We start from the raw sequence: 12300 nt of genomic DNA, 5'->3' as shown, positions 1-12300 counted from the left end.
TTATCATGACACAAACTCTGAAAACATATACTAAGTGAAATAAATGAGAGATATAAGGACAAACATTATACAATTCCATTTATAAAATATAATTTACCTAAATAACTAAATGTGCAGACAGAAAGATTTAGAGGAATCAGGGAGTTCTTCCTTGGGATGGTTTACAGGTCATTTGGCTAGGCCATTAGGTTGAAAGGGGAATTTTTTGACGATTTGGCCTACACCCAATATACAGAGAGATAGATTTGAGGTAAAATTGTCCTTTCTCTGAAACATGCACCTGCCTTGCCATCCTCTGTCCCTGCAACCTGACTAGGGATGTGGGACTTCCCTGCCACACAGCTACGTGCACTGTTTCCCTCTCTGTGAGGGGCCTGCTGTGCATGTATAAACACATTCCACGGGCTTTGCTCTTCTACAGTACTCAGCTCAGACACTACTTACGGGTATGGAGTTTCTGTATGGAATGTGGAAGTTTTGAAAGCAAAACACAGTTGGTTCTTTCATGCATAGTATCAATGGACCATTTACTTGAAAATGACTACAGTAGTGAATGTTTTCTTATGTATACTTTACTACATATTAAAAAATGAACATTTTTATAAAAAAAATTCAGCATTAATGAGTGAAAAATGTTACCATTCCTTATTCATTAAAGCTAATGGTGATAATGCCTTTTTATGCCAATGTGCCAGAAATGGAGCAGAAAAACAAAACCAAAAAAAAAAAGAGAGACCAACTGGAATGGCATAGAAAGCAGTACTCATATGTCATTTCCCACCTGCTTCACATGTAACATAATCATGCTTGCTCAGCCAAGATTTCAAATATAATCTTTACCGTATATCTTTTTCTTATTTTTGCAACTTAAAATAAATAGTAGTAGAAATTAAGTATAGATGCTTCAAGAGAGAGAATGAGAGGAATAATATTAAAGAACAATTCTAAGTCCAACAGCAAGTTGAGGCATAGTCTTACCTTGACCTTCTACCTGAAGATAGTCGGGTAAAATCTGTGAAGCACAATCCTGGTTCTCCGGTGCAATTGTTACAACGTTGTCTTCTCTGTTGTCTTCTGTTTGAAATTCATCAGCTCCTACTATGCTCACACCTCCATTTTTTTCTGCATCAAATTCATCATGTAAAGGTACAGGCTGAACCTTGTCAGGTTCTGTATTACTAGACTCCAGTGGGTCATCACCTTTTGTAAGAGACTCTTGTCCCTCTGAATCACTACTTGTGCAAGTGTCTTGCATGCTGTCATGAGAAAAAGGCTTTTGGGAGGCTTCCTCATCCAAGGTTTCATTAACCTTTTTTAGGAATTTCTGTACCTGAAATTTTAATATGTCACAGTGTGAGTTAATTTTATAATTATTACCGCTGATATGTATGCTGCACCACATAAGTTAATATAATCACATCTGAGTCAACTGCAATTTGTTTCCCTGATATATCCTAAATCTAGGAGAGATTCCTTTTTTTAAAAAAAGAAAATAAATTAATCACAAGACTATAACCTTTGTGTTAAATGAACATCAAAAGATTAAACCTATCTAGTCCCAGTAATTTCTCAAAAAATGTCTCCAAAAGCATTACTGCAACATGGTATTACTATCACAAATAAACTTAACACTGCTGAACATGTCTAATTACACAGAGTTTTCTTCAATGGTCACGTCTTATCCATCACTCTATCAGATTATGAGTTGTGTGTTGCTTTGATGCTGGGAGTATGCTGCAGGCATTTTAAAATACCAGAACATTACTCCTCATGGTAGAGAGGGTTCAGTGGGGCTTCCAGACTAAAAAAGATGAGGAAAAAAGACTTGGAAATCAACATGATTCAAAATGAGAAGACATACCTCCAGAAATCTTACAATAATTAGAATTAATGGTACAAAAAAATAAGACTACAGGAACTGGGAGTTGCCTAAAATGAATGGGATTGCATAAAGATCAATGTCCTAGGCATTGCTGAGCTGGAAGTGACTGGTACTGGCCATTCTGAATAGGACAAATATACAGTCTATTGTGTTCGGACCATGCTTGGAAAGGTGGAGGGTAAGCAAAAGAAGGGAGGAACCTCAATTAGGACAGACACAGAATAGGACAGGATTCAGGTCTGTTGATCCCAGGGTTGCTGAAGTTGTACCTGACATGCTTTGACTTGCACATTGAAGAATGGTGCTGCACATATTATGAAAACCCCCCTCTCAAAACCCCAACTATCTGAAGATTTAGCCTGAAGCGCAACACTATCAATGAAGACCAGTTAATGTGACCATACAAATTTGTGCATCAAACACAAAGGCCAAAAATGAAGAAAGTAAAGATTTTTCTCAACTTCTGCTACATGAAATTTATCAAATATGGAATCAAGATTCACTGATAATTACAATACAAAAGTGGAAACAAAAGAGGATCAGTAACTAAAATATATGACTGGTGCCAAAGATGACAAGATAGAATTTTTCAAGATTAGAATTTTATTCATTGCAAATACTATTTTAAAAACACAAAAATGGCAATTATACTCATGAAGCTCACCTGATCGAATAGATAGGAATCAAATCAAGTACATTTATGGAAAAAGACAACAGAGAAGCTCAGTACCATCAATTAGAATAAGTCCAGAAGGTAAGTGTGGACAAAACCATTAATTGCTCTTAAACAAGTTCAAGCTGATAGCTAGACATCAACAAAATAAGAAAAAAAACCCCAACCAAACCCATACAAACAAGTTCAAGCTGAAAAAAAAGGCCACATGACCATCAAATATGATCTTCAGTATATCTCACATAGATATTACCTTGAGTATTATGAGGTGACATAAAAATATATATAAAGAAAGCAATATCCATCCATTACTGTGGAGTCTGAATGGACTCACAGCTGATTCTCCACTGGGCTTCTGAGGCTATAAATTGCCCAGCAGATTGTCCCTTTATCCTCACAACTGCTGGTGGATTCAAACTGCCAAAGAGGCACAGCCTTTGGGTTAACAGCACAACTCCCTACAGACTAGGCCACCAGAGCTCCCTCAAGAAAGCAAAAGACCAATATGGATGGCAGCAGAGACTCTGAAAGTTGCTCCTTAATGTAGAATGGCTAAAGCAAACTAAAGAAATCATCAAGTGCGGAACAGATTTCAGAGGGTAGCTCAAGAACATTAAGTATTTTAATGAAATGTACAAAGAGCTGAAGTTAGTTAACAAAGCAAAAGTCAGGAATATACCCAGTATTTCTCATGTTGAAAGAGGTAAAGAATGGCACCCCAACAAGATAAATAACCCAAATGAAAAATGGGCACAGGATATGAACAGACATTTCACCAAAGAAGACATTCAGATGGCCAACAAACACATGAAGAAATGCTCAAAATCCCTAGCTCAAAGAGAGATGCAAATCAAAACAACTATGAGATATCATCTCACCCCAGTCAGAACAGCAAAATTTAACAGAACAGCAAGCAACAAATACTGGCGATGTTGTGGAGAAACTGGAACCCTTATTCATTGTTGGTGGGAGTGTAAAATGGTGGAACCACTACAGATGGCTGTATGGCGCTTTCTCAAAAAATTGCAACTAGAAATACCATTTGACCCTGCAATTCCACTACTGGGAATATACCCCAAAGAGATCATAACTGCCACCAAGCAGATATATGCACACCCATGTTTATTGCGGTTTTATTCACAATAGCAAGGAGTTAGAAACAACCTAAGTGCCCATCAACAAACGAATGGCTAGAGAAGCTGTGGTATATTCGCACAATGGAATATTATGCTGCATTGAAAAACAAGGAACTCAAGAAATATTATTCAAAATGGGTGACTCTGGAGGACATTATGATGAGTGTGAAATATCTCAGTCACAAAAAATAGACAAATATGGCATAAAGCCACGGTTATAAAAGAGGACTGACATCAGGGTTGGGGGAAGACTGAGAAAGATGGGATGAATAATGTATACGGAACTGAAACAGATGAGGGATAGAACTGTTTCAACGGGATACATGATTAGATATTATTGTTATGATAGGAGTCCAGAATGAAGGTAGCATAGTGGAGTGGACTTGGGGGGAGGGATTGAATAACAATGAAAGAAATTTTTCTTTTACTTTTCAAAAAGAAAAGCAAATTGGGGGGAAGGATGGACAGGGAGAAAAGTGCAACAATGAATGAATGGAAATCCAAAGTCTCTGTAAACTTTCATTAAAATAAAATTTAAAAACAAAAAGAAAGGTTAAGAATTAATTAAAAGACACAAGTTACAATAGTGAAGAAATCTATAAAAAATCTTGAAATATCAGGAAGCACCAAAAGAAGCTGAAGGAATACAAAGTCATTGTACCAAAAATAACTGGTAGATGCTCAATCCTAGAATACTTAATTGTGTTCATGCAAAACTTAAACACAGACCAAGAAAGAGTTCTCTGAAAACCCATCAACAACATGCATTATACAGATGACATAACTTTGCTAACACAAAGTGGAAAAGATGGGAAGATTTTCTTACTATGGAAGAAAATCAAAGACCACAGTCTACAACCTTACCACCCTGAATACACCTAATTTTGTAAGCTAAGCTGGATCGGGCCTGGTTAGTACTTGGATATGAGACCTCCTGGGACTACTGGGTACTGTAGGCTTTTAAGACTGATGTTTTTCTAAATATGAAAAAGAGTACTTATTAAGATTTTTTGTTAAAAAAGAAAAAGATTACATATAGTCTTCTCAATATGGATGATATCTCAACATTAAGAAAACAAAAGTCCTCACTACTGGACCATTCACTAAGCAACATCATGATAGATGGGAGAAAAAAAGTGAAGTTGTCAATGATTATTTTAGGTGGATTCATAAAAAAAAAAAGTATTACTTGGTAGTAGCTGTCAAGAAACCAAAATACACATTACATTGGGGAAACCCGCTGTTAAAGACTTCTCCAAAGTTCTAAAGAACAAGTATGTAAGTTTAAAGACCAAGGTGCACCTGATGCAAGCTCCAGAATTTTCAAGGTATGTCAGAGACAGTGAGATTGGCTCAGGATAGTTCTGAGCTATTGTTCAGAGGGTCACTTCAAGTCACAGGCCAATCAACAGCACATAACAACAAACCATGAATCTTAAAGTTGGACAATGAATAATGAAGACCAACGAAAAAGCTATGTCTTTCCATTGTGGTACTGGAGAAGAGCACAGACTAATCCACAGACTGCCAAAAGAACAAGCACTTCTGTCTCAGGGGAAGTGCAATGAGGTGACTCCTAAGAGGCAAGGATGGTGAAAGCCTGTCTCACATACTTTGTGAATGCTGTTGGGGGCTGAGGTATGGATAATCCTAGGAGAAAGACTTAATGTCCTTTTAGGAAAGACAGAAGGTCATAGAAACAGGAAGACCGGTGACTGGGATGCAAATTTGGAAACAAGGATGGAATAGTAGTTGGAAACTGTGGATGGAGTGACAGAAATGAGACTGCAGATATCATGATAGAATTCTGTATAATGAATGATTTATTCATTGTAAACACATTTAAAAAAAAAAGACAAACATATACATGGACCTCACCTGATGGGCTACACAGGAATCAGACTGACTATATCTGTGGAAGGAAAGGTAGAGAAGCTCAGTATCAGCAATTACAGTAGGCCAGATGCTGACTGTGCTGTTCCTGATCATCAGCAAATAATGAAATGTGCAAGGAACTGGAGCTAGAAAACCAAAAGGGAAGAACATCCTAAGCATTTCTCAAGCTGAAATAACTAAAGAACAAATTCAAGCCTGGAGTTGCAATACTGAAGGTTATGAGCAAAAAAGAATTCAGGAAGCATCAAAAGAAGATGGAAAGAATACACAGACACTGTACCAAAAAGAATTGATTGACACCGAATTATTTCAGGAAGTGATCCATGAACAAGAACCAACTTCCTAAAGGAAGAAATTCAAGCTATACTGAAGGTATTGGCAAAAACATATAGCTCCAGGACTTGATGGGAGATGATTCAAGAAGTAGGTGCAACTCTGGATGTGCTGTCTAGTCTCTGTCAAGAAATATAGAAGACAACTACCTGGCTAATGGCCTGGAAGACCCACATTTGTTCCTCTTATAAAAAGAAATGATGCAACAGAATGTGGAAATTATAAAAAAAAAATTAGTATCACATGCAAGTAAAATCTTGCATAAGATTATACAAATATGGCTAGAACAGTACATTAACAGTTCAAGCTGGATTTAGAAGAGGTTGTGGCACCAGGAATACCATAGCTGATGCCTGATAGATCTTGGCTGAATCTTGTACCAGGAAGATGTCTATTTGTGTTTAAAAGACTATACATACACATTTGACAATGTGATGTAACATATTATGGTTACCATGAGAACAATGGGTATTCCATAACACCTGTGGTCATGTGACACCTATGCAAAGATCAAGAAGCAGTTATTTAATCAGAACAAAGGAGCACCACATCGCATCAGATCACAAAAGGTGTGTGTTAGAATTGTATGCATTCTCCAAAACCATTCAGAAATCATTTAGAAGCTGGACTCTCTGAAGAAGAAGGTGGCACCACGATAGGTAGAAAACCAGGCAACAATTTGCATTACGAAAATGGCACAACCTTGGTTGCTGAAAGTGAAGAGGACTTGAAACACTTGCTGCAGAAGATATAAAACCAAATATAGTCTTCAATATAGATTATATCTCAATATCAAGAAAACAAAAATCCTCACAACTGTAAAAACTGGCAATCATGTGATAGAAAAGAGATTGAAGTTATCAACGATTTAATTTTACTTGGATCCATAATCAACACCCTTGGCAGTCAAGAAATCAAGATGTATTGCATAGGGGTAATATTCTGTCAAGGACTCTCCACGCTGTTATGTGCCTACGAGCAATAGTGACCCTGTATACAGCAGCTCTGAAACCTGCCCTGTCCTGAGCCAATCTCACTGATTCTGATCCGTTTACCCCTCAGTGCCCTACTTACTGTATCAATCTCGTCTGATATCTTCATCTCCTCCACCCATCTGAGTATGATGTCCTTTTCCAAAGACTAGGCTCTTTTGGCCACATGCACAAATTATGTGGGATGGAGCTTCAAAATCCTAGCCTCCAATAACAAACTTAGTTTCACCCTCTCCAAGACAGACCTATTTGTTTTCTTGGCAGCCCAGAGTATGTTCAACTCTTCTCCAGCACCAAAGAACTAAAGGGCAGTATTTGAGCCTCTGAATTGTAGTGCTGATTAAGAATGCTGCCAAAGGAAGAAATCTTGCGTGAAAGAAATACGTCTAGAGTGCTCCTTAGAGGCAAAGATGGTGAAACTTGGCCTCACTTACTTTCAGCATATTTTCAGAAGGATCTAGTCCTTGGACAGAGACAGTAAGAGAGAGGAAGTAAGAGAGTCAGTAAGAGAGAGGAAGATCATCAATGAGACCAAATGAATGACTACTACAATAAGTCTGAGCATGAGAGATCAGGAAGATGGTATGAGGTAGGTAAAGTTCAGATCTGTTGTTCTTAAGGTCACCAGGAGTTGTAATACACTGGATGGCACCTAACTACAACAACAGCATGTTTTTCAGGAAATAAGTGGGAAGGAATTTTAGGTCTCTTTATCTCCAGAGACAAGCTTCCTACTTGAATAAGACAATTTTTCAAAGGTTGATAATCTAGCTCACACAATAAGATTCTACTTTCCAAATACAAAACAAAATTCACATGTACCTTAGTCAAGATTTTTTTTTTCTTGCACAATATCTTCTCTGACTCTTCAGGAACGACTTGTGTGTTCTCCATGTTTATCTGTCGTCGCATGTCTAGGAACTTTGATTTACGCTTCACATTCTTCTCTAGATACTTCACCTGCCGATGACTGAACTTTGACATTCCACCATATCTAGGATCAAAACAGATGAAGTTGATTTAAATCTTAAGTTCTGTTTAAGAAAACTTTTAAAAAGAATTAAAACATTTTCACATTTTTTATTCCACTATTAGCTGCCATCATTTTAATATCATTCTTTCAAATTAAGAAAAAAATTAAGGAGAGATGCCAATAATTTAGCTCTTAGGTTAATTCTAAAGCAACTGGGAAACATCAAAGTTGGGAATTTTAACATCTCTAACATGGATCATGGGAGAAAGATGCACAATCTCTTCCCATGCAATTAACTGCCTCTGAAAACCTGCTGGAGGGACAGCTATGGGTCAGTTCCAACTCCACAGTATACAACAACAACAACCAGATATAGCCATACAACAATGAAGAACGCACTACTGGCACATGCAATAGTCTGGATGGACTTGAAGGATATCGTGCTTAGATCTTCATTGTCTTATCTATGGATTAGACCCAAAGGAGAAACAGCCAACATGTTCACATAACCTAGAAAAATATCATGCTTCTATTGCCAAAATCAGGTAAATGCTCTGTGACCCAACAAAGATGGTATTCATGGTACACAGCTGAATGACAAATGTAAGCTGCAGCTTATGTAGAGTAAGTATGTCTCTGTTATGTTTTTATTTTATAAAAAACAGGTATAACACACTTAACATATTATTCACTGCTACCTACTGTCAGGTTTCTGAGGCTGTAAATATATACAGGAGGGGACTGCTCATCTTTTTCCTGTGGATTCAAATAGGTGACCTTTCAGTTAGCAGAAGCTCAATACATTACACTCTATGTTTCTAGGACTCCTTGAATGCATGTAATCATAAAAATACAAGTAAAACTATTTGGAAGAATGTATGGCAAACTTTTAAAGTGCCTACTTCTTGTGGCCTAGTGGGCAATGAGTAGTACTGTCAACCCAATGGCATGTGGTTTGAATCCACCAAATGCTCTGAGAGAAAGAGAGGTAATCTCCCCCAGTGTGTTATATAGCCTCTGAAATCCCCCTGGAGGATCAGCTGTGAGTCAGTTCTGACTCCATGGTAATGACATAGATTGACTTTCAGGGAATATTGTGAAGGAAAGACTGTGACTTTTTATCAGTTATTTCTTTTGGGATTTTACTCCATGGTCTTCGCAATTACCTGCTGTGCATAAGAGAGCTGGACAATGACTAAGGATGACAAAAGAAGAATTCATGCCTTTGAATTGTGCTAGAAAAGAGTCTTGAATGTATCGTGGACTGCCAAGATAACAAACAGGTCTGTCCTAGAGGGGGTAAAACCAAGCTACTCCTTGGAGGTTAAGAATTTTGAAGCTCACTCTCATATACTTTTGGGCACTTGGCCAGGAGAGACCAGTCCTTGAAGGACATCATATTTGAAAGGTGGAGGGATAGCACAGCAGAGGAAGATGGATGAGATGGACTGACACAGTAACTGAGACAATGGGATTAGGTGTATTGCAGTCAGTAAGATTGGCTCAGGATAGGGCAGGGTTCAGAGTTACTGTACATAGGGTCACTATGAGCTGCCGGTGACTCAATGACACAAGACAACAACAACACAACTCCTTTCATAACAAAAATGAAGAAAAGATTACTGCAGATTTGAACTTTTCATGGCATGCTTGCTAAACTCCAAGACACCAGGTGAAAAGAGAACTCTACTTAGATATTACAGGGTCTCCAGTAAATGATTTGCTGGTGACTAAGTCAAAACTTCTGCAACCTCTATGCTGATTTATCTATGATGAAAACCAGTAATACTGGACTTCTATAAAGTTCAAATTAGTTAACATACGGAAATATACTAACTATAGGGTGATATTCCTGTAATTTTTTTGTTGTAAAATCTGTTTTTGTTGATGCTAGTTGCTGGTAAGTTCTTAACAACTCAAAACATACACATTTACTATTTGGACATAAGGAAAGGTACTGAAAAGAAAAGAGCATTTCTGAATAATTACTTTTGTCCTGAGCCATGCTGAAGTCCTAGAATACCATTTCCAAAGTCTGAATGTGGGTTTTCATCAATATCCAGTTCATGGCTAAAACAAACAAAACATAGAACAAAGACAAGGCATTATCATCAATATTCCAGCAAGTTTAAACAAATATCAAAAGGTATGTTATATCCATCCAGTTTAAATTTTCCATCATATAGGCAACCAAAGTTTATAAGTTTAGGAATGAAAAAAAAAAAAAAAAGTAATGCAAGAAAAACATCAGAATTTTCCAAAAGTGTTAAAAGTATCTAACAGTGTTTGGGGCATAGTAAATTAAGAATAATTTCTTTACAATCATTAGACAAATGTCCAAATTGTTGTAACACTTCATCATCTCTGACATTATTTACTCCTCTGTTCAGTTTTCCCACTCCCATCTCTGTCTCTTGAGTCTGTGGTTTGCTGCCAGGTCTCACAAAAACTCATAGCTCATCGGAGTAATGGCTCACGTGACTGTGGGTGTTGTAGGCTGATGCTGCAGAGACTGGTGAGCAGTGGGCGAGTTGTGGCATAGCTGGCTTGGATTAGCTGGTTTGCGCCAAAGGAGGGGTTGTTGAGTTTTAACGAGTTTACACAGTTCTCGTAGGGCTGGGTGTGTATCCTACCTTAATCCTATCTCCAGAATACAATAAAAACTTCATCACAAAATGGAAGGCAGAGGTGCAAGGGCCCTGTACCATAACCTATTCCTTGGTTCTTTCAGCCACTGGCCCTTTCAAACTTAAAAGATTAACTTTTCCCTTAAAATAAATTTAGAAAATGAAAACAATGGTTAACAATCAAGAGGTAAGTTCTGCCTGAAGGCAGATTTACAGCTTTCTGATCAATATACATCAACTACATTCAGATATACACATAAACTTTAACACATTACTTTTAAGTTTGTCTTGTTTTCACTTTCTTTCGATAATATTTAACGGGAGGTTATTCCCTTGCTCTGTACCTCTTAAGGTATAAAAATACTACTAGATTTCTCCCACTGCATAAACCCATTTATTCCTTCTTTTACCTTCAGCTAACCATCTAAAATTCTCAGCCTTGACAGGTAAATCCTTTCCCCGTAACCTTCGCCATATTTCTTGCACCTCTAACACCCATGGGGAAGTGGTGGTAACAGACCTGACATCACTGAGATGCCAGTCACGCCTCACTACTAGGCCAACAGAGCTCCCGGTCCTGAGCTTAGACCAGGAGGAGCACTTGGTTCAGAGCTAAAATCAGCCACTTTAGCTCTTATATTTTTTCCCCTTGCTTTTATAGCTATTTTCAACCAAAACCAACAACTTATATGACTTGTTCTAACTCTGTCCTTATCATTCTAAATTTCTATATATGCATTCTATCAGCCAAACTCTTCAGGGGTTAGATCTACCAATTCCATAACCTATGAATATATTCTGCCTTGCACTACCAAAGGCACTTGGTTCAAATCTATTCACTGCTCTGAGGGAGAAAGTTGGGCAATCTCCTCTCATGTGATTTACTGTCTCTCAAAAACCTGCTGGAGAGTCAACTATGGCTCAGTTCAGACTAACCATACTTAACAATTGCCTGTAACATAACTGTCTTAATCCTTGGTTTTTCTCTATCCTTTCATTCCACTTCCCTTAAGCTTCATGGTACATTAAGTACAAAACTTGTAATGAGTCCTCCTAGTCTGGCACCCAGTGCACGAATAATTTCCTTTACAATCATTAGGAAAAAAGGTCTTTCCTATAGAATAGAGATTGAAAATGGTAAAGTGCCCAAACTGCCATTCCACTCTGTCCTCTCTAACAGTAATCATTCCTCCTCTACCCAGTTCCCCCAGTCTCATTTTCCTTTTGGAATCCATGATTCACTGTAAAGTCTCACAGACACTCAAAACCTCTCCAAGAAAAAAAAAAAACCACAAAAACCGGCTCACATGGCAAAGTGTTGTAGGCCAATGCTGCAGAGCTGGAGAGCGATGGGTGAGGATCCTGTAGGCTGTTGGGCGCTGGGCAGATAGCTCAAGTTAGTTGCCTTATCCCAAGACAGTAGGTGTTGAGCCTCCATGATCTTAGCTGCCATGTCCCACAGAGTGAGTGAGCGAGTATTAAGCTTTCACAAGCTTATATAGGCCTAGAAAGTAGGGCGTGTAGCCCCACCCTAATCCTTTCTCCTTAATACAATAAATACTTCATCACAAAATGGAAGGGTCACATTAATTCACCAGAGGAATGTCTATCTGTGTTTCATTGACTATGCAAAGGCATTTGACTGTGTGGATCATAACAAACTGTGGCTGACTCTGAGAGGAATGGGAATCCCAGAACACTTGATCATGCTAATGCAAAACCTATACTTGGACCAGGAGGCAGTCGTCAGAACAGAGCAAGGGAACACTGCATGGTTCAAAACTGGGA

At 38.1% G+C, this 12300-nt stretch overlaps 1 protein-coding gene across 1 annotated transcript in view; it reads right to left on the bottom strand.

Moving 5' to 3' along the window:
- Positions 1 to 12300, bottom strand: part of TGS1 (trimethylguanosine synthase 1) — a 45124-nt gene that overhangs the window by 15461 nt on the left and 17363 nt on the right. The window contains exons 6-8 of the mRNA XM_006888892.1: positions 9875 to 9955; positions 7735 to 7906; positions 979 to 1330 (exon numbers count right to left, since the gene is read on the bottom strand). Of these exons, the coding sequence (XP_006888954.1) occupies positions 979 to 1330; positions 7735 to 7906; positions 9875 to 9955 (605 nt within the window). The remainder of the gene's footprint in view (positions 1 to 978; positions 1331 to 7734; positions 7907 to 9874; positions 9956 to 12300) is intronic.

The sequence above is a fragment of the Elephantulus edwardii genome, unplaced genomic scaffold, assembly GCF_000299155.1.
Source record: "Elephantulus edwardii isolate Elephantulus edwardi_28Jun2011 unplaced genomic scaffold, EleEdw1.0 scaffold00072, whole genome shotgun sequence".
Lineage (NCBI taxonomy): Eukaryota > Metazoa > Chordata > Mammalia > Macroscelidea > Macroscelididae > Elephantulus > Elephantulus edwardii.
This window is presented reverse-complemented; position numbering and strand designations above follow the sequence as displayed.